Raw genomic sequence first — 22,878 nt, forward strand, 5'->3', positions numbered from 1 at the left:
TTATCCTGGCAGACCCTTGCTCAGAACCAAACAGCATAACCTCCAAGAGGTTGCCCTGGATCTTTTGAACACACAATGGTCTGTTTTCAGGTATTCCTTACGGATTCTTATTTCTCAGACATGGATTTATAATGTAAATGGTTTCAAAAATTCAGACATCTGACAAATAACCTACATCAATTGCTAAATCTGTGCGTGATTCCCAAATGTCTAGTTTGACTTTGGTAAACTGTTTATTTAAGACGAAAGTTAACATAATTGTTCAGCCTTTATATCAGCCTTTCCCATGTAAACATAACTTTAAAGACTCCTTTTCAGATTTTAAATGGACTACGTACTCTTGGAGGAAAATACTATGAACTCTTGGAGGAAAACAATAACAATGAAAACACAAACAACTTGTGACCCATATTTCAGAGACAACCACTTTTTAATGTCTTATGGTTTCCTTCCATTCTTGATTTTATCCGTTTCCTTTTTTTTAGTCATAAAAGAATGTGGGGCTTCCCTGGTGGCACAGTGGTTAAGAATCCGCCTGCCAATGCAGGGAACACAGGTTCGAGCCCTGGTCCGGGAAAATCCCACATGCCATGGAGCAACTAAGCCTGTGCGCCACAACTACTGAGCCTGTGCTTTAGAGCCCAAGCACCATAACTACTGAGCCTGCGTGCCACAACTACTGAAGCCCGCGCACCTAGAGCCCATGCTCCGTACAAGAGAAGCCACCGCAATGAGAAGCCCGCGCACCGCAACGAAGAGTAGCCCCCGCTCGCCGCAGCTATAGGAAGCCCGTGCACAGCAACAAAGACCCAATGCAGCCAAAAATAAATAAATATTTTATTAAATAAATAAATAAAGGTCAGAGCCTTGAGAATGGGCTATCCTGTATGTCAAAAAAAAAAAAAAAGAATGTGTTAGTTTTATCAGGACACGGCCCTTCGTCTCTTGAAGGAAATTACATGCTCATTTTACTGTGGATTCCTGTTACTGGGGGAGAATAAAATTAGGACAGGATTCTGAATGATCAGCGACTCTCTGAAGAGAAGAGGCAGAGGGGGGTAGGTTAGAGGGTAGAGAACCTGAGCCCAAATAGGTGTGAGCTTTCACTGAGTTCAAAGCCACGGCCATTCTGCTCTGCGTGCCCTGAGTCAGAGCTGGAGGCATTGCTTCCACTGGAAAGAGGGCCTCATGGATTTCCAGACACCTGGCAGTCCTCACTTGCCTCTGGACACTTCTCAGTTTCCTCCTGAGGCTTCCCTTCTTCAGGTCATGCTTAAATGCTGCTATTTCTCAGGGCTGTTAGGGACTAAATGTTTATGTTCCTCCAAAATCCATATGTTGAAACCTAACCCCCAATAGGATGGTATTAGGAGGTGGGGCCTTTGGGAGGTAACTAGGTCATGAGAGTGGAGCCCCCAGGAACGGGGTGAATGTTCTTATAGGAAAAGGGACAGAGCTAGCATGTTCTCTCTTTCCACCATGTGAAGATACAATGAGAAGATGGCCATCTGCAAGCCAGCAAGTGGGCCATCACCAGACACCAGATCTTCCCAGCCTTCAGACTGTGAGAAATAAATTTCTATTGTTCAAGCTACCCAGTCTATGGTATTCTCTTATAGCAGCTGAACTAAGACAGGCTCCTTTTTCGTCCCTGTTGTCTTTAACCTTATCTCTACACGTGGCGCATGGATTCAAACCCCACTTATGTGTGCTGAGTTCTCCCAAATCCATCTCCTTAGAGTTTTACTCTAAGAAATTGTAAACCCAGCTGGTTTGGGAGGGGACATTCTATGTGGTCCTGCCCACCCAGAACCCTAGAGAAACAGTGATCTGCCTTCACTTACCACTACTCATCAGATATTCTCGGAAGAGCGGACACCGGAACCAAAATGGAAGCACGTGAAGATACGCAGTAAGGCCAGGAAAGAGCTCCTTGAAGTCTGAATAATTTGTACAAAAGTTTCCAAAGGCTCCAGCAACAAGCACTCCATGGGGGTGAAATCCAAATATGTAGTTGTGACTTGGATTCAAATCCCAAGTTTTGATGAGCTACAGTGCATTTATATTGACATAAATAAAATGTTCCATGATTAGTTTCCAATAAGAAACAGAAGGACTCAGAATTAGTTCTATGTTCAAGAGGAAATGAAGAACACGACTCATTTTCGTTTCCTGGGGTAGAGCTGTTTCCAAATTTTTAAACTGTTTCCTGAACCCAGAGCCCCTCATACACAGCCTTCTAACTTTTGTCAATTTAGGTTAGACTCCGTTTAGTAACTTGGGCTGAATTGCAGGCTCTCTCCCTCTAAAAAGGGAAAAGCTTGAAAAATATGTGATAAAAACACATTTGAATTTTTTTCCCAGCTTAAAACCATACTATATAAAACAATTCTACTCACATGAATTGGAAAATAGTCCTTAAAGTACCTCCAAATGGTCCAGCTTCTGACCCAGTCGGATCTCCTGCCTCCTTGCTCTGGGGTTTGCCAGTCAAAGTAAAGCCATGTCAAATAAGGGATGTAGAGGAACCAGTAGTTGTATATGATCAGGAACACAATGACTCCAAGGCACACCTGTGCTGTAAGAAAGGGGAAGACCTCAGGAATCAGGGTCAATTAGCATCTACTCACTGTACTGTACAATCATTGGCCCAAGGTAGGGGGGATCTAATATATACAAAGTGTGTTCAACTGAACCTTGGTTCAAGTGAGGTGATGTTAACAAGACAGCAATGGTACAGTATTACCTAACATTTCTTGGATGTTTAGTATATACCAAGTACTGTATTGTGGATTCCACCGAAATATTTTTAAATTTAATCCTCGTATAGCCACAGCATCAATGATGCAGCCCTAGCACTCCTAACATTCTTTTTATAAGAGGGAAGATAGCAGCTTAGGGAGGTTAAGTGAATTGCCCAAACTACACGGAGATGTAAGTGGCTGACCTGTCTAAATTCAAGGTCCATTCTCAAAGCCCATGGCCCTACACCATCTCCCCGACATGATACATGGAGGAACTGATGCTGACAGGAGGAATGCAGAGGAATTCCTACTACAAGTGTTCACCTTGATTGAGCAGCCATTACGCATGTGCCCATGAAGAGGGCACATTCCAATGACAAACTTCATTTCCCGGAAGTCTATTGCCAGAGATAGATATGGCACAGGAGGGACTCTACGCCTTAGCTCACCTACCACTTCTCTTGACATTTCATAACGACAGAGCAATCCTAATTGTTTGTGCACCTAATGCTGTAGCTTCAAATAGATGAAGCAGGAATTGATAAAACTTGACCTGGGCAGTAGGGACAAGAATATTTGCCTTAAAGTAATGCATTAAGCTAAGCTAGACATTTTCTTTGTATGTCTGTGCTACGGTTACACTAAAAAATATTTATGAAAAGAAAAATATATCAGTGGGGAGGAGCACAAAGACTTAAAGCCTGTGGCTTCCCCGGTGGCACAGTGGTTGAGAGTCCGCCTGCCGATGCAGGGGACGCGGGTTCGTGCCCCGGTCCGGGAAGATCCCACATACCGCGGAGCGGCTGGGCCCGTGAGCCATGGCCACTGAGCCTGCGCGTCCGGAGCCTGTGCTCCGCAACGGGAGAGACCGCAACAGTGAGAGGCCCGCGTACCGCAAAAAAAAAAAAAGACTTAAAGCCTGGCACAGAGTAAGTGCTCAACAAATGCCAGCTATTGCTGTTGGTTTAAGGAGTGCCATTACCTCTTTCTTCTTTATTATGTGCTACAGTCTCTAATCTAGAACTAACTTTGGTCCCCCAAGCTCCTATCCATTCTCAACTTTACTAAAAAGAGCTTTGTCCCCCAACAATCCATCACGGTATCTGACATGAGCACCTTTGATCTATTATTGTTTTATAGTTATAGATGTAGGTATAGATTTGGGGTTTTTTTGGCAAAAACAGAACACATGTTTATATTTCTAGAAATATATAAATCAATAAATTTCCCAGTACAGATTTCACCCAAATACTGAATTGAACCCATCAGAGGACTGACTTGCTCTCTCCAGGGTGGGTTAAAGGTTAAAAGTGTGTGAAAGGTTAAGGAAGCATGTGCCCTCCACCGTTCAGTGGGGTGTTTTCTTGCATTCTGGAAGTTTCCACGAGTCTAGAAGTGAGACCAAAAGAGTGTCCTCTGCCCTCATTCCTACCAAGATCACTCTATTTTGGTTTACCTGCTTCCCTCTACCCAGGTCTGTGTGCTGACAATGTACCCCTGTTAATTAATTTCATTGTATTAAAATGTGCAAAACATTTACAAGAAACATAAATAGGTCTCATTATTCTCTACCCCAAGCTGGATCAGGTGAGCTATGATGGAGCAAGGGAGGGAGGGCATAGGTACTGAGTAGTAACTGTCTCGCATGGGCAACCTTATTTACACCTCCTTGCAACCCTCAAGGTACAGAGTTCTGTCCCCATTTTGCAGTTGTGGAAACTGAGGCTCAGGGAGTTTGAGTGTCCAAAGGACTTGAACCTGGATCTGCATAATCCTTAAACCCAGGCACTTTTTATTTTTATTTTTTTTAAGAAAACCAAACTATCCCCAGCTAATGGTCATAACACCATAAACATGTGTTTATTACAAGTACATAAGCAGGTTCATAAGCATAAAGAATCAGGCACATGAAAGGTTTTATTTTCTTTACTATAAAGGTGGAGAAACTAAGAGCAAAAGCAAATTGACTTAATTTCAATCACAGAGTGAGTCAAGAGTAGGTCCAGAAACAAAGTCCCCCGGCTACTAATTCAATGGTCCACTCACCCAACCACATTCCTCTAGGTGAATACACACTGCATATCTCTAACATTCATTATGTGTTTTGCACGTACAGTGGTTAAGACATGGATGGGAAATTGGACTCCTTATGTTGGAATGTGCCACCAACCAGCTTCCTGACCTGGGGTGAGGTCTTTTACTTCTTAAGCCTCGATTCCTTAACCTGTGAAATTGGGCTAATAACAGCACCACTCTCCAAGGACTGTTGGGGGAATAAACAGAGAGATGTTACACTGCCTGGCACAGAGCAAGCGCTTGACAAATGGAAGCCATTTTTATAATAACTGTGTTTACTAGGATACATTTGGAGAATGCAAAAAGTAGAAGCAGACAAGATAACTCATATTCCTGTCACCCAACAAAAACTACTGTTAAATTTTCCCGTCTTTTTTTTTTTCTCCGTCAAACAGGTTATGTTTTTTTAACACAGTTGATCACACATATTTTTTATTCTGTATTTGATCACTTACGATTATCTCATCTTAGCTGCTCGGTATTATAAATTTGGCATTAAAACCTCTCCATAAGTGTTATTTTTAATGACTGCGCAACATTCCATTGGTTGTCAGTACTAATTCAAATTCTTTTGTTTTTGAATATTTGGGCTTCTAACAACTTTTCTCTAATAACATAATCTTGCATAGAGATTCTATTTCATATCATAAACAGCACCAAAATAGTTTTTTAATCCCTTAATCCTAAATTGGATTGAAAGCAGAAAACACTATAAAAACTAGGTGACTAGATCACCTCTACTTTCTATTTTTATCCCACTAAGCAATCCAAGGTAACACGATTCTCCTAAACTGGAGGTCAAACAGAAGAGAAAGTTAAAAAGATTTACTCCAAAACATTGTACAGCTCTCAAAACTAATGTTGATACTTTAAAAAAAATTGTTTAGATTCACAAACCAAGTTGCACTGAAGGTCGAAATTTCAGCTGCCTTTTTTCTTTTATTAGAAAAATTATTTCTTTCTTTTCCTTTCATACATCTTATTGTTCAGGAAACAGTCTTACATACATATCTGAAATGATGTACTGTCACACACTCTGTTTAAAGGCAAAGCACCACAGGTAAAGCTGATCAGCTGTCCAGAGTTCTCAGTTTATGGGATCTCACTTCCTGATTTTACATTAATTTCTGAAGGTCAGAAATGTCATCTCCAAAAAATGTCAAGGGGTTTGTAAAAAATAATCATTTTATTCAATATTATAGTCGTAGAAATGAAGTATATTTTCTTTAAGAAATTAAAAAAAGAAGAAAATGCCACTTAACATCGTTGGTGTGTCAGTACAGGCCAGCAGGAAAAAATGCTGATAAGCTTGTCTCTTTGATACCAAGAACGCATTCTAGTCCAAGCTATAATACGCTTCCTGTGTTTTCACTAGATGTTTCTTTTCTGCTGCTTTTCATCCTTTTCTATATCTCATATCAGAGGACTGGTACAGCCTTGAAAACTTCATTAACAGGAGCAAATTCAGTATCCACCGATTTCTTCTCAAAAGGCACTCTAACCCATCAGATAGCCCGGCAGTTCCATTCTCATGAATACTCTAGCCATGAAAAAACTCAATAGGACACAGACGAATCCAATGAATAGAAGGAGAAATCTACTGAGTCTGGGAATGTTTGATGCATTGGATCGGTCCAGGATTATGAAACCTAAACCTCCCATTGTAAACAAGAAGCTGGATGGGAGTCCTTCCATAATATCTTGTCCATTTACTCTGTAGGCCACGTTCTCTGATGCCCACGTTCATCAATCAAGGAGCCCACACTTGGAGGTTCGACAGTAACATCATAAACGATTCCTCCGGCGATGAGGAAGTAAGACACCACCACCAGAGCGCACATCGTCATGGCCGACGGCATGTGCACCCAGGGCGGCTTCTTCAGCTTCAGGTTGGGACATTCGAGCACTAAGAACACGACGCGGTACAAACTCTGCATGTTGGTGGCAGCAGGGGCAGCTGTCGGCCGCCGGCCCCACGCACCACCCAGGAACAGCTCTCCTTTTTTTTCTTTCTTTGGCTGCATCACAGCATGTGGGAATCTTAGTTCCCCGACTGGGGATGGAACCGTGCCCCCTGCAGTGGAAGCGCAGAGTCCTCGCCACTGGACCGCCAGGGAATTCCCCTAAATTTCAGCTTCCTTGACTTGGGTACATTCTGGATAAGAAACCACAAGTCAGCCCCCAATCACTTATACTCTATTTTTACTTAACTGCCATAGATTCTACTTCCTCTACATCACTGAGGAAGCTGCCTCCCGCTATTTTTTTTTTTTTGAGGTGAAATTCACATAACATAAATTAGCCATTTTAAAGAAAACAATCCAGTTGCATTTAGTACATTGACATTGTTGTGCAACTCCCACTTTTATCTAGGTCCTAAACACTTGGATCATTCTGAAATAAAACTCTGAACGCATTAAACAGTTACTCCCTATTTCCCTTTCCCCTGTCCCTGGCAAGCACCAATCTGCATTCTTTTTTGACGGATTTACCTAGTCTAGATATTTCATATAAATGCAATGATTCAATATGTAACCTCTTGTAGGCTTTCACTTACCATCAAGTTTTTGAGATTCAGCCATGCTGTAACATGTATCAGTACTTCATGCCTTTTTATGGCTGAACAATATTCCCATGTATGGATAGATCACAACTTGTTTATCCATTTGTTTATCTGTTGATGCACATGTGGGTTGTCTCCACCTTTTGGCTACTGTGAATAGCGCAGCAATGCCCCACTGCTTTAACAGTACTGAAAGCCAGAAAGGCTCAGCTAAAGTTTATGCACCGTCACTAAGTTTACCATCAACAGTAAAGGGACAAAGTGACATTTGCCTCTTCTTATGATCAAATGGGAAATACACCCCATCACCTTTGTGACCTTGTTGTCAAAAATGTCTATCCTGACTCTAATCATGAGAACATATTTAGGCAAGTCCAGACTAGGGGACATCCTACAAGATAATTAGCTGGGGCTGTTTTAAAAATATCAGTGTTATAAAAGATAAAAAAACAAATAAAAAGTATAGGAACAGGTCTAGTTTTAAAGGAAAATTTGAAGACAATTAGGGAAATTTGAATATGAGCCATGTGTTAAATAAGATTATTGTTTCAATGATACATTTCTTGGGTGTGATAATGGAATTGCAATTATGCACAAAATCCTTGTTTTCAGGAAACACATTCTACAGTATTGAGGAATGAAGTGCAATGATTTTTACAACTTAATTTCTTACTTTCAAATGGTTCAAAAGCAACAGTAACAGGGCTTCCCTGGTGGTGCAGTGGTTGAGAGTCCGCCTGCCGATGCAGGGGACGCGGGTTCGTGCCCCGGTCCGGGAAGATCCCACATGCCGCGGAGCGGCTGGGCCCGTGAGCCATGGCCACTGGGCCTGCGCGTCCGGAGCCTGTGCTCCGCAACGGGAGAGGCCACAACAATGAGAGGCCCGCGTACTGCAAAAAAAAAAAAAAGCAACAGTAACAACAAACTGTGTGTGTGTCTACAGAAACAGAGAAAACAAACACTGAAAAATCCTAAGAGTTGGTGAATCGAGGTAAAAAGAATGTATACTGAGCTATTCTTTAAATACTTCTAAATTTCCAAAATTAAAAGACGGGGGAGGGGGCTTCCCTGGTGGCCCAGTGGTTAAGAATCCCCCTGCCAATGCAGGGGACATGGGTACGATCCCTGGTCCGGGAAGATCCCACATGCCGTGGAGCAACTAAGCCCGTGCACCGCAACTACTAAGCCCACGTGCCACAACTACTGAGCCTGCGCTGTAGAGCCTGCGTGCCACAACTACTGAAGCCCACGCGCCTAGAGCCCACGCTCCACAACAAGAGAAGCCACCGCAATGAGAAGCCCGTGCACTGTAATGAAGAGTAGCCCCCGCTCGCTGCAACTAGAGAAAGCCCATGCGCAGGAACGAAGACCCAATGCAGCCAAAAAATAAATTAAATATATTTTAAAAAATAAAATAAAGAAAAAAAAGATGGGTAAATGTATGAATTATACATGTAATTGATAATAATGCATAATAAGTGAAGCACTGCTATTTGACTGGGAACAAGTTGGGACCTCACAGAGAGCCCTACATCTGCAGCAAAGTCTTCATCTCCAATCTCATACATACAGAGGAAACGATCGATCCAATGACCCACTTTTAGCTTCAAAGCTGCGTTCAGGTATCCCTAGCTTTATAGAAAGAAGTGTTCCAGCAAAATCAGGAATATACATTTCCTTTTTTCATGAACTAAAGACTCTTGGCCTGGAGTGGTGGCCAGGTCGACAGCTTTTGGGTGGTGGAAAGTCCTTCAGTGCTTACGTGGACTTTTCCTACCTCTGCTGCCTCCGTCCGTTCTGGCTTCAAGGGATTCAACCTGGATACTTAAAATACAAGAGAATACAAATGAAAATGTATTGTAGTGTTTGACCCATGGCAAATGCTCCATAGATGATAGCAGAATTTGAAAAGTAAATGAATCCTAACAACACACTTTGCCTTTGGCATTTCTTCAATCAAAGACCTGATGTATATAAGTTGAAATTTTCTTTTAAGTTCTAGGTTTTAGTTTCCCTTCTTTATCAGTTTTTTTAATTTAATAAAGTATTATTTATAATATGGAAAAATAATTGGTTAGTGAAACTTAAATAAAATAACACACAGAAAGCCATTAGAACAGTGATGGTGCAGGAATTCCCTGGCAGTCCAGTGGTTGGGACTCCACGCTTTCACTGCCGAGGGCTCAAGTTCGATCCCGCCAGCCACGCAGTGTGGCCAAATAAATAAATAAAAGGAGAACACTTAAAAACAAAAACAAAAACAATGATGGTATGACGGTGGAAGCAGCTCTTCTGCTCGTTTCCTGTTTGCCCATTTCTGTTCCCTTCTAACCTTACAAGAACCTAATTATAGGAATGAGATCACTAAGCAATTGAAACTAACTCCTGACTTTTGCTCTCCTGAATGCATACCATGCTTTGCCCAACCTGCTGATTGTTTTCCTAGATAAAAAGAAGTAAAAATGAAGAATTAAGTAGTTAAAAAATGACTAGCTCTCTACCCCCAACAGCCCCCCTAAGCAATCCTGCAGACAGATCACACAGGCAAGATAACATCTGAAGAGAGTCAGCCCATCTGCACTCAATGGAGAATGATGCAGAACCCAACCTCCTGCCTTGATGATTCACTGAGATTCCTCCTCCCTCCCCCATTTTTCCTTTTAAAGACTATAATGGCTGAGCAGAATCTTCAGAGCTGGTCTCTGGACATGAGTCCACCTTCTCCCCAGATTGCCGGCTTTTCTGATAAAAACACCTTTCCTTTCTACTGACACTTGCCTCTTGAATTATTGGCTTATGAGCAGCGAGCAGCTGAACCTCGGTTTGGTAACAATGGCATACAGGAAACTCTCAATAAATGTTAGCTATCAGCCACCACTGACTGCTTGAGACCTTTAAAAACACCAGTTTCATATGGCTCAACCCAATGTATTATTTTCTAGCGCATATATTATTTTAATAATTTTTTTAAATAGGTAAACAAGAGGAAAGGAATATGCCAAAACATTTACAATAGTTATCTCTGGATGGGAATATGGACTTTTTTCTAGTCTCTGCTAAAAGCTCTTCTACAGTTTCCAACTTTTCTAATAACTAGCATGAACTACCTTATAATCAAAATTTATTTTAAAAAGATAAATAAAATGGTTCCACTAAAGAGAAAAAAAAAAGAAACTAAACACTGCAGAACAAATCTACTTATGTAAGAATATTCTCATCTTTAACATGATTCTATTAAATCTGATGAGCAAACTCCATCAGAAAAACATTGTGAAAACTAGTGGAAGTTTACTTACTTGCGTTAAGTAGCGACCAGTGACCAATTAAGACATAATTTAAAATATTTAACTTGTATGTGTATCCTTTCCACTTGTATCCAAGAAGTTTTCATTTTTCCCCCAGGAAAACTGTTTCTATACTTATTTTAGCCATTTAACATAGTATGGAGAAAGAAAACAACTGAGAGGCAAGCAAAATCCTTTAGCACGTCACATTCTTTTCCTTTTTATTCCTGAGGCATTGTATTTCAAAACATCAATCGGTGTCCTCTGCTGAGTATGAGAATGTAAGTCTAACATTCCTCTAAGTTTTAAAATTCCTGCTTTAAGAAAACTTGCCTTCCAGAGTTTCTCAGGATGAGGATGGGGCTAAAAGACAAATCTCAGAACACTTCGCAGAATTTTTCAGCCTAGTATCCCTCATATGTGGGTCTGCTCCATATCGCCTTTAAAAATTATTGCCATACAAGGATCTTCATTTTTCTTGTTTAAAAGTGAATTCATTATTGGACCTATTTCTTTGCCTAATGAAGTCAAATAAATTATAACAAGGATCCAGTTGAAACCAGTCCCATTTTCATACTATTTCAGAAAGCTTTACAAGCTGAAGGACGAAAGAAGCACAGCTACTTTGTAGACCTACAAACTGAAAACCACATAAATAATCCATGATAAAAGAGGTACAGTAGTGTTTATGCAAGTCCAGGAATCTAGTATGAATCACCAGAGTGAATGTTACAATGTGCTCCCTCAAAATTTTCCAGATTAAGGGAGACTAAAAAGACGTAACTACATACAACATGTGGATTCCTTTGCTATAAAGGACATCAGCGGGGCAATCGCTGAAATATGAATAGGGCCTCTGGATTAGGTCATAGTTCAGCAACACTGTTATTTTTCTGATTTGGATAATTGTACTGTGGTTATGTAAGAGATATATATTAGGAAATATGTGCGGAAGTGCTTAAGGATAAAGGCAGACCATGTCTGCAACTTACTCTTCAAGAGTTCAGATGATGATGGTGATGATATACGTGGGTGAGAGAGAAAGATAAAGGAAACATGGTAAAATGTTAACATTCGGGGAATTTGATGAAGAAATATAGAAAATTACCAAAAAACTTACAGTTATTATTTTTGAAGTTACTTCAAAATAAAAAGTGAAAACAATTTTAAGGGCCCTCCCTGACACCTACAGAACCAAAATCTCTGGGGAATTTGCATTTTAACAAGTCCCCAGGTGATTCTTAGATATACTCTAAAGTTGAAAACTTCTGATATAAATAAAATCAACAGTGGAAGACAGCATTTTTTGACGTCAGTTTTCTCCAAATTAAACTATAAACTAATCTCAATCAAAAAGCAATTCCAATGAAAACCCCAGCAGGCTTTTTCGTATAAACTGACAAACCAATTCTAAAATGCATATGAAAATGTAAAGAACCTATAAGAGTCAAAACAACTCTGAAGAAAAGAACAAAGCTCGAGGGCTAACACTACCTGATTTCATGAATTATTATAAAGTCACAGTAATCAAAACAACATGGTAATGGCATCAAGATAGATAAACAGATTAATAGTACAGAATAATCCAGAAATAAATCCACACATATATGGACAACTGATTTTTGACAAAAGCACAAGCCCAATGCAGTAAAGAAAAAACAGCTTATTTTTTTCTTTTGAACAACAGAGCTGCAACAATTAAACATATGCCAAAAAAATGAACTTGGACCTTGTACTATATACAAAAATGAACCCAAAATGGATCATAGATCTATATGTAAAACCTAAAACTAAAACTATAAAACTTGAAGAAAACATAGAAAATCTTTGTGAACTGGGATTAAGCAAAGATTTCTTAGATATAACACCAAAAACACAATCCATAGAGAAAATATGGATACGTTAGACTTCACCAAAATTTAAAATTTCTGCTCTTCAGATACACAAAAGATAACCCATAGACTGGAAGAAAAAAAATCCATGCAAAGTGTATGCCTGATAAAGGACGTGTATCCCGAAGAACAAAAACTCTCGAAACTCAATAATAGGAAAGCAAGCAACCCAATCAAAAATGCGCAAAAGATTTAAACAGGTACTTCAACCAAGAAAACATACAGGGACTTCCCTGGTGGCACAGTGGTTAGGAATCTGCCTGCCAATGCAGGGGACACAGGTTCGAGCCCTGGTCTGGCAAGATCCTACATGCTGCAGAGCAACTAAGCCCATGAGCCACAACTCCTGAGCCCGTGTGCCACAACTACTGAAGCCTGCCTGCCTAGAGGCCATGCTCCGCAACAAGAGAAGCCACCGCAATGAGAAGCCTGCACACCACAACAAAGAGTAGCCCCCGTTCACCACAACTAGAGAAATGCCGTGCGCAGCAACGAAGACCCAACACAGCCAAATATAAATAAATAAAACAAATAAATTTATATTAAAAAAATGAAATAAGACTAAATTAAAAGATTTAAAAAAAGAAAACATACAAATGGCAAACAAGCACATGAAAAGATGTTCAACATCATTAGACATCAGGGAAATGTGAACGAAAGCTACAATGAGAGACACCACTACACACCTGTTAAAGTTGCAAAGATTAAAAGGACTGCCTATATCAAATGATGGCAAGGATATGGAGCAACTGGAACTCTCATACGGTGCTGGTGGGAATGTAAACTGGTACAACAACTCGGGAAGAAAGTTTGGCGATTTCTTAAAAAGTTAAACCTGCTCCTACCATAACATGATCAACCATTCCATTCCTAGGTTTACCCAAGAATAAATAAAGTATACATTCGTTAAGACTTGTAGGTAGGGCTTCCCTGGTGGCGCAGTGGTTGACAGTCCGCCTGCTGATGAGGGGACGCGGGTTCGTGCCCCGGTCCGGGAAGATCCCACATGCTGCGGAGTGGCTGGGCCCGTGAGCCATGGCCGCTGAGCCTGCGCGTCCGGAGCCTGTGCTCCGCCAAGGGAGAGGCCACAACAGTGAGAGGTCCGCGTACCGCAAAAAAAAAAAAAAAAAAGACTTGTAGGTAGAAGTTCACGGCAGTATTACTGATAATAGCTACAACCCAAATATTCATGAATACATGAATGAACAAATTGCAACATATTCACTCACTAGAATACCACTCTGAAACAAAAAAGCTATGAACTACTTAATAACATACAAAAAGAATGAATCTCAAAATAATTATATTCAGTGAAAGAAGCCAGACCAAAAAAAAAAAGAAGAGTACATATGCTGTGTCTCCATTTATATAAAACACTAGAAAATGCAAACTAGTATTATGAATGACAGCAACCACATTAAGTGGATGCTTGTAGATGGGAGAAGGAGGGGTTACAAAATGGATACGAGAAACCTTTGGGGATGATGGCTATATTTACTATCTTAATTGTGGCAATATTTTTTTCAGGTGTGCATATGTGACAACTTAAACTGTACACATTAAATATGTGCAGTGGGAATTCCCTGACAGCCCAGTGGTTAGGACTCTGAGCTTTCACTGCCAAAGGCCCTTGTTCAATCCCTGGTTGGGGGTCTAAGATCCCACAGGCTGCACGGCACAGTCAAAAAATAAAATAAAATAAATACGTGCAGTTAACTGTTTGACAGTGTCACAATAAGGCTGCTTAAATAAATAAGTAAATAAATAGACCCATTCAGTAAAAGATCACAGTCTCACCACATGGTCTTAGGTAAGATACATACCTCTTGAGCTTCAGTTTTCTCGCCTAAAAAAAATAAATCTAATAATCCCTGCCACAAGGAGTTGTAGATAGAAGATGGTCAATAAATGTTGGCTCTCTCTTTTTCAGTTTTCCACTTTTCACTTAGCAGGTTGGTAGCACACAAGCTAGTAAGTAATGTTTCAGTTTCTTGAATATTAAGATTGGAAGATAGGTGATCCAGCAATTCCACTTCCCAGCATTTACTGAAGGAAATGAAATCACTATCTGGAAAAGATATCTGCACCCCGTCATGTTCACGGCAGCATTATTTACAATAGTCAAGACGTGGAAACAACTAGTGTCCATCAACAGACGAATGGATACAGAAAATGTGATATATACTACATATATGAAATAGAATATTATTCAGCCATGGAAAGGAAATCCTGCCATTAGTGACAACATGGATAGACCTTTATGCTAAGTGGAATCAGTGAGGCAGAGAAGGACAAATACATAATCTTACATGTGTGGACAAACAAACAAAACAAAAGAACAAGCTCATAGATACAGAGAACAGATTGGTGGTTGCCAAAGGTGGAGGTATGCGGGGGGCCGGTGGAGGTAAAATGAGTAAAATTGATCAAAACGTAAAAACTTTCACTTATAAGATAAATAAGTCCTGGGCATGTAATGTACAGCATGGTGACTACAGTTAACAATACTGTATTGCATATTTGAAAGTTGCTGAGAGTAAATCTTAAAGATCTCAACATAAGAGAAAAAAAATGTGTGGTAATGGATTTTAACTAAACTTACTGTGGAACTCATTTTGCAATAGACATATATCAAATTATTATGTTGCACACCTAAAAATAATACAATGTTATAAGACTGGAAAACTGGCACTTAACATTTATCTCAAGGAAACAGTATTTGATTTCATGACTAAATGAAACATTTTGCTTTTTTTTAAAAAAAAAATATATATCCCAAGTGCTAATAGCTTAAACTCATTTCCTGATGGTGGAAAGAAAAATGCATTCCAAGATTTTGATTTAGAGACTTTAAAATACATAGTTAATAAAACTTCTCTTATCACCATTGGAAGGAGATACTACATGAACTCCTTACTTTAAAATAATTAAAATGGAAAGAAATAGGTCAGCGTTTATACTGCCTTTACCGTAAGAATTGAATTGTAGGGTAATCAATGGCCCTAGATGATGAGGAAAAATTATTCCTGGCATAAATTCTAGTTAATATGTGAAGAATGAATGATCGAATATGAAAATTACCATTTTGTAGTCCCAAATAAAAGTTAATTTGGTCAAGGATCATTAATGGAGACTAGGTGAAAGGTCAACGGTCAATAGGGAACTTTTATTTGCAGCATGTCAATTACCACCCCTCACATTACTTCCTACCTGTACCCACTGACCACTCTCATAAGGGACAGCTAGGCACTGTGCATTCTGACATAAGGCAACATGAGCACACAGCAGCACCTCGGCAAAGGACTTGCAAAAAGGTTTCACCTAAATCTAATCAAACCTTTAGCTCCAACTTCCATTTTAGAAGAAATACAGGGAATTGAGGAACATGTTAACCCTACAAAATAGCAATCAGAGAACTTCTGAAGACACATCTTGCAGGACAGATAACCCGGCTTCTTCAATGCTTCATTGACAAGAAAACAAATGGGGGGAAAAACTGTTCTAAATTAAAAACTAAATGCAACCCAGGGGGCTTTTTTGGATCCTGATTCAAGTAAGTCACACATAAAAGTGTATTTGGGGCTCAATTTTAGGAAATATGAATATTGACTTGGTTTAGATGATTTTAAGCGATTAATGTTAATTATGCTACATGGGACAATGTTACTATAATTTTGTAAAACAATTTTATAATAGGCATACTAAAGTACTTGGGATTAAAATGCAATGTGATTTGCTTTAAAATATTTTTGCAAAATAGGTAAAACTAATATAGCAAATTGTTAAAATAATTATAAATCCAAGTAATGGGTATATGGGAGTTTATACCCTTCTCTACTTTTCTGTATGTTTGGAATTTTTCATAATAAAATTTCCAAAATATATGATAATACAAAATAATATGCTCCTAGTAACACGAATGTCAAATGTATGCAGTAAGAGCATTTAAATGAATTGTCTGTCAAGCCACTGTAGTTTGATTCAAATTAGGACTGGTGGGCCATGTCTAAGTTATTAGTACATTCACATGTGACACATAAGGCTCTACCACCCACCTTGTGACCTTGAGCAGTTACTACACCTCCAAGCTCTATCTTTGGAAAATGAGTACAGGGGTTAGCCCCTACCTCTAGGGTCACTGTGGGGATTTACATACATGAGTTGATACAAATAGCAACATGTGGGGTGGACCACTTCCCTTTTGGGTGACAGAGTGAAGACATTCAACCAGTACTTATTGTGTGCCTCCCATGGGCCAGGCACGGGCTGGGTACTCCCTCACTGAGCCTGTGAACTAGGATGTATCAGGGAGGAAGAAATTTTCCTCTACCCTCCTACGTTCCTCTGGCTGATCTAAGAATTAAATTGACGTGAGACAGATTAATGGGAGAAAATCAAACAAAATTTTAATAATATGTATGCCTGGGGGAGACCCAGGAAAACTGAGTAACTTGCCAAAATGGCCAAAACCCTCCCCTTAAATACCATCCTCAGGGCTTCCCTAGTGGCACAGTGGTTGGGAGTCCGCCTGCCGATGCGTGGGACGCCGGTTCATGCCCCGGTCCGGGAAGATCCCACATGCCGCGGAGCGGCTGGGCCTGTGACCCATGGCCACTGAGCCTGCGCGTCTGGAGCCCGTGCTCCGCAATGGGAGAGGCCCGCGTGCCGCAAAAAAAAAAAAAAAAAAAAAAAAAAAACCATCCTCACCTAAAGACAAAAAAGGATATTGAAGGTGGGTTAAGTCAGTTATGGGAGGTTATGAGGAAAAGCACAGTAAGGAAGGGTAAGGTTTTATGCAGATTTAAGTCCCTGCCTTCTTCATTGGTAGGTTTCTAGAGATTTGGTCATCACGCTCTTCCTGGTACAGCAAGGGAGACACCCTTACAAATGGAGATTTCCCTTATAAATGTAAATGTTTCTTACAAAAGGGTAACTCCCACTAGGTTTTCAGAGTTTTTCCCCATGTCTGCTGCTTCTTAGAAAATAACCAGCTTAAAATAATTAATATACCAAAGAAACATACTTGGGGCTGGCAAATTCTGCTCTCCTACAGATGGCCATAGAGACCTTTCTCAAGTAACCACAGACATACACAAATACAAGCAATGATAAGGGCCATGGAAGGAAAAGACAGTGGGCTATCAGAGATGTGCTGGCTGATGAGCAAGAAAGTCAGTCTCCAGTTTCAAGGCATTAAATTGGACAGCACAGTGGTTAAAGCAGGAACTCTGGGTAGAATATTTGGGTTTGCACCCAGCCCCTCCACCTCCTACTAACTGTGTGACCTTGAACAGTTCACTTCACCTCTTAGTTCCCTCAGCCGTACAAAGAGCACAGGAAGACACAGTCCTTACCTCACAGGGCTGTTGTGAAGATTACATGGTTAATAGTGTATGGTGCTTAGAACTGTAGAGGTAGATGGCAAGTGCCAAGCTGTAGCTGGCAGAACACACAAGGCCCGCGCTAAGTGTAGCTGTTACCTCAATGGTACTTTGGCCTAGAGCAAAACAAAGTGTAATGCTGTCTCAACAATTTGGCCTAGGAGGACTTAATGAGTTAATTATTTGAATTTCCTTTTTTAGTAAACTCTAGCTGTACTTGGAGAGTTTATTTAAAAAAAAAAAAATTCCTGATGTGCAGGTTCCTTTCTGAAACAAATGAATTCAAAATTCTAGGGATAGAGCCTGGGCATCTTATTTTTTAGAAATTCCTCCAGTGATCTTAATGTGAAGCCAGGGTTGAGAACCACTGATCCAGGCATTCAAAACGTAAAATGGTTTCAAAATTGTAAACCTCTACAGTGTAATGAATTTATTATTACTGTGGCCTGGACAGTGTACAACCCATGATCTTACAGCACACAAATGACTTGAGCCTTCTGAAGAGTTTAAGTTCCCAGTAATTCCTGTCCTCTTACACCCCCTCCTTTTCCCTGACCCTCCCCATGCTCCCACCCCCCTCAAGAGCAGAACAAACATCCAGAGAAAAAGCTCCCAGATAAGCCCCCCGCCCCATCTAGTGACTGGCTCCAGCGCATTTCTACCTGGGCTTAATTTGGGAACTGGCTAGAACACACTCTCCTGGGTCGAATTATTTACAGAGAGAGGCCATCCAACCCAACCTAACGTGTGGTGCAGTCTTCTTTGCAGCAAGGTAGCTTTCTGCATCCGGAAAATCTTAAACACGGGAAAGCTAACGCAGATATCTGTTATGCGGGGGGGGGGAATAAGGAAGAAATCAGGTTTCAAATCCTTGGGCATTGTTTTTCCATTTATGAATCGATAATTCAAGAAACGAGTTTATCTACTTTTGAGGGGCTTAAGTGCAATGTCCGATAGCTCGATTGGGTCGTGGTTACACTTGGCTGTATACATTTGTCAAAACTCACCGAGTTAAAATCTGTGCCTTTTACTGTGGGTAAAGTACACCTCGAGTTTTAAAAACAGCACAGGGGAAAATAAAGTTGCCAATCAGTGGCTTGCTACAAGGTTCACGTGGAAAGATGAATCAAAGAGGGGAGTCCTAAATTAGCTACAAATGCCCTCTGTGACCTGCCTGCTCTGGCTTACAAGGGAAGTAGTGATGTCCGGGAGTGGGGGAAACGGAGCCCCAGGCACCGCGGTGTTTCGCCCGGATCTTGCGCGGCCGGGAGTCCTTACCGAGCAGAAGGAAGGACAGGACCCACTGCAGCACCGCCGCCGTCTGCAGCCGCCGCGCCAGCGGGATGTTGAGCGGCGCAAACTCGACCTTCATGGCCCGGCCGGAGCGAGGACTGCGCCGAGCGCTGCCGCCTGGGACCTCGCTGCTCCGCGGCGCCTGCCGGGTGTGCGCTGCCTGCCGGCCCAGCGCCCGGCACCCCGGCGCAGAGGAGGCGGCGACCGCCCCGGAGTGGGCGCGGACTGGACTTAGTCTTGGGTGGGAGGGCGCGCCGGGGCTGAGGCTGGAGGCTGCCAATCACGCGCCCGGGCTCGGGAGCAGCTGCGGCGCCCGGGGCGCATTGGCTGGCGCGCCGCATTGGGCACAAGGGTGGACGAGAGGGGTCACCTGGCAGCCTGCCAGAGCTCGGCGACGCGGGTTCCTGCAACTTCGCCCAAGACCTGGGATCTCCACCGGGCTGGTTGATTTAACTGGTGGATTACCGTGCGCTAGGCTTCAGCATCCGCCTTTAAACCCACCTCTTCCTCCGAGGGTGTCTGCAGCTGGGAAAGGGTTAGGATCTCCCACCAGCTGGAGGAAGGCGCAGGTGTTAGGTTCTCTGGAGCTTGGTACCCATCTGTTTGTTGGTCTGTGTTCCCCACACCACCCGCAAACTCTGGGGCCTCCTCATCTTTGTGTCTCAGATTCCTATACGAATCCTGGAAAACTTTCGCTTATTCATTCAAAGGACATTTATTGAATACCTCCCACGTGCCGGGAACCATTCTGGGCGCTGGGGATACACTCAGTAACCAAGTCATTCATCGATTCCCAGAGGGTACAAATTATGGGGGGGGGGAACATAAGGAAAACAACCACACAGTTGGGTAATTGCAAAGTGAAATGCTACTATGAGTGAATGAGAAGGTTCTAGGACTTAGACTGGAAGGTCAGTCTCGGAAGAAGTGACCTTGACTTTAATTATAACGGTGAATCTAATTCAAGCAAAGGGAAGCACATGTGCAAAGGTCCTGTGGCTGAAAGTCAAAGAAGACCAAAATAGTGGGAGCTCAGGGAACAAGGAGGAGAATGGAGTGAAATGAGTCAAAAATGGTAGCCAAGGACCAGATCCTTGCAGGCTGTGTTTAGGGTTCAAGTTTTTACCCTAAGATTTGCCAGTGAAGGGTTTCAATTATGTGTTAAATAAATGGATGGATTCTAAATTGTGCCTCATGCTGTGAGTGCCCACTACATTTTCTTTGTAAATCTTCCTGTATAGTTGACCAACACCAAGTGGCAGGTAGCTGTCAAGTCATTGCTAGATGGGAGTTGACTACCCATCCCCCCACCATGCCCCTTTCTCCTTCAACGTTTTAATAGAAAGTTAGATAAAAATAACAACCACTGGGTAGTTCAGGGGAGTTGTTTGTGACTTTTTGTATGCAAAACTTGCGGTTGTTTTTTTTTGGTTCCTAATTGAGAAATCACTTTTTTGTGTGTGCCGCATTTTCTTTATTTCAAGCCACAGGTCTACTTGGAGGGTCATGCAGCAAGTGGCTTATAAATAAAATCAGAGTCTATGAATAGTGTCAGCACATTAAAAGACAGAATCACTGAATTTTCTTGTTAGGTAAAGAGCTCACATCTTTGGAATCCATGACTTGGTATTATTTATGGCACACCTGAGAGGTACCTTGCTCCGATTAACATTACCATGCTACTCACTATAAAAAAGCCCAAGGGTAAACTACTGAAGATGCTAGGGTCACCATTTTCCGAAGACTGAGTGCTAACCCAACCCATGGACTTCATCACAGCTTTCTTCCATGTAGAATAACGAATTTCACTTTCCTTGGCGTTGATCTGAGGTTCAAACCGCTCCATCGTGACAGCTGACAAATCCTCAGGCTTGAGACTCCAAACGCCAACCCCTTCTGCAGCCCCGGCTGCCATGGCAGCTCCCAGGGCAGTTGTTTCAGGTATCAAGGGCTTCACTACTGGGATATACAGAATGTCTGCTTGTAGCTGCATAAGAATTTTGTTGTTGGTCATTCCTCCGTCTACCTGCAAATGGCTGAGTGCAATTCCACAGTCTTGGTTCATGGCATCCAAAATCTCTCGGGTTTGGAAACAAACAGCTTCTAATGAAGCAAAAGCAATATGGCATTTATTGGTGAATTGGGTGAGCCCACAGATGATCCCTCTGGCACTGGGCTCCCAATAAGGTGCATATAGCCCTGAAAAGGCTGGGACAAAATAGCAGCCATAAGAGGAACCTACTTCTTTAGCAAGTTTTTCAATTTCCTCTGAGGTCTTTATAATTCCAAGATTGTCTCTGAGCCAGCGAACAGCAGCACCGGCTATAGCTACCGAACCTTCTAATGCATAATGTACTGGTTTGTCTCTTCCGAGTTTGTAAGCCACTGTGGTCAGAAGGCCATGTTCAGAAAATATACACTTATGGCCTGTATTACATAGTAAGAAACAGCCTGTTCCATACGTGTTTTTGGCTTGTCCATCCTGGAAGCACAGTTGTCCCACCAATGCAGCAGATTGGTCCCCCAAACACCCAGATATTGGCACACCTTCCAAGGCCCCAGCTTTCATTAGGCCATAGATCTCAGAAGAACTCCGGACATTTGGAAGAATTTTCATTGGAACTTCAAAAAATTCACAGAGCTCTTTATCCCATTCCAAAGAATGAATGTTGAAAAGCATCGTCCTGCTTGCATTTGTTACATCCGTACAATGGACGCCTCCACTGGCTCCTCCTGTCAAGCTCCAAATAAGCCATGAATCAATGGTCCCAAAAAGGGCTCTATCTTCTTCAACTGCCTTTTGAACTTTTCTCACGTTGGCAAGGAGCCAACGAAGTTTCACTGCACTGAAGTAAGTGCTAAGTGGAAGGCCTGTCTTGGTCTTGACAAAGTTATTATTTACTGGAATGCTTTTACGAAGACTCTCAACGGTAGATTGGGTTCTTAGATCAAGCCACAGCACAGCATTGTAAAGAGGTTCTCCAGTTAACTTGTCCCAGACCACAGTGGTCTCCCTCTGGTTACTGATACCAATAGCTTTTATGTTGGAAATATTGAGCTGTCCAAGTTTCTCACACGTTTTCTCTATACACTCACAGACGGACTGCAGGATTTCCTTAGGGTCTTGTTCTACCCATCCTTCTTTTGGAAACTCTTGTTTTATTTCCACTTGATGATGACTAAGTAGTTCGGCTGTTTTGGGATTGAAAACCAAAAAGCGCGTCGAGCTTGTGCCCTGGTCCACTGCTCCCACCAACTGCCCCAAAACTGCTTTCTTCGTGGCTGCCATGAAACTCGCTTAGGTCGGCGGGCGGGCGATAGCGTCCCGTTTCCCGGGTGACGGCGGCGGGAGGGGGAGGGGCGGACGGCGAGCCGGGAGGGCCAGCCAGCGCGCGGCCGTAGAACGCAGTATCGGCAAGGAGCTTCTCGCCCCGCCCCTCCCTCTTCTCTTCTAGATTCTTCTAGATTTCTTCCCTGCACCTTACCCCACTGGTAGTGGGGATGCGTTGAGTACACACCGTGTCAGACATTGTGCAGAGCCCTTCACCAGCCTGAGCTTATCCTGGAGCAACCCCGCGAAATAACTGTTAGCTCATTCGGCAGTTAATGAAGGCCAGGCTCAAAGTCACACAGCTGGCAGAGTGA

At 42.0% G+C, this 22,878-nt stretch overlaps 2 protein-coding genes and 1 pseudogene across 2 annotated transcripts in view; all 3 read right to left on the reverse strand.

Moving 5' to 3' along the window:
- The window catches only part of MOGAT1 (monoacylglycerol O-acyltransferase 1), a 28,371-nt gene extending 9,023 nt beyond the window's left edge, over positions 1 to 19,348 (reverse strand). Inside the window, exons 1-3 of the mRNA XM_029225400.1 lie at positions 19,219 to 19,348; positions 2,400 to 2,578; positions 1,845 to 2,049 (exon numbers count right to left, since the gene is read on the reverse strand). Coding sequence (XP_029081233.1) covers positions 1,845 to 2,049; positions 2,400 to 2,578; positions 19,219 to 19,312 — 478 coding nt within the window. The 5' untranslated portion in view covers positions 19,313 to 19,348. The remainder of the gene's footprint in view (positions 1 to 1,844; positions 2,050 to 2,399; positions 2,579 to 19,218) is intronic.
- Positions 6,318 to 6,963, reverse strand: LOC114896881 (annotated as a pseudogene).
- Positions 19,349 to 20,670: 1,322 nt separating the features above from the next.
- LOC114896879 (glycerol kinase-like) lies at positions 20,671 to 22,648 on the reverse strand. The gene is made up of 2 exons (XM_029225399.1): positions 20,965 to 22,648; positions 20,671 to 20,877 (listed from the first exon to the last, which is right to left on the reverse strand). Exons 1-2 carry the CDS (start codon positions 22,520 to 22,522, stop codon positions 20,867 to 20,869), a joined length of 1,569 nt encoding a protein of 522 aa, XP_029081232.1. The 5' UTR covers positions 22,523 to 22,648; the 3' UTR covers positions 20,671 to 20,866.
- Positions 22,649 to 22,878: the final 230 nt, after the last annotated feature.

The sequence above is a fragment of the Monodon monoceros genome, unplaced genomic scaffold (genome assembly GCF_005190385.1).
Source record: "Monodon monoceros isolate NGI ecotype Baffin Bay Population unplaced genomic scaffold, NGI_Narwhal_1 Super_Scaffold_16, whole genome shotgun sequence".
Classification (NCBI taxonomy): Eukaryota; Metazoa; Chordata; class Mammalia; order Artiodactyla; family Monodontidae; genus Monodon; species Monodon monoceros.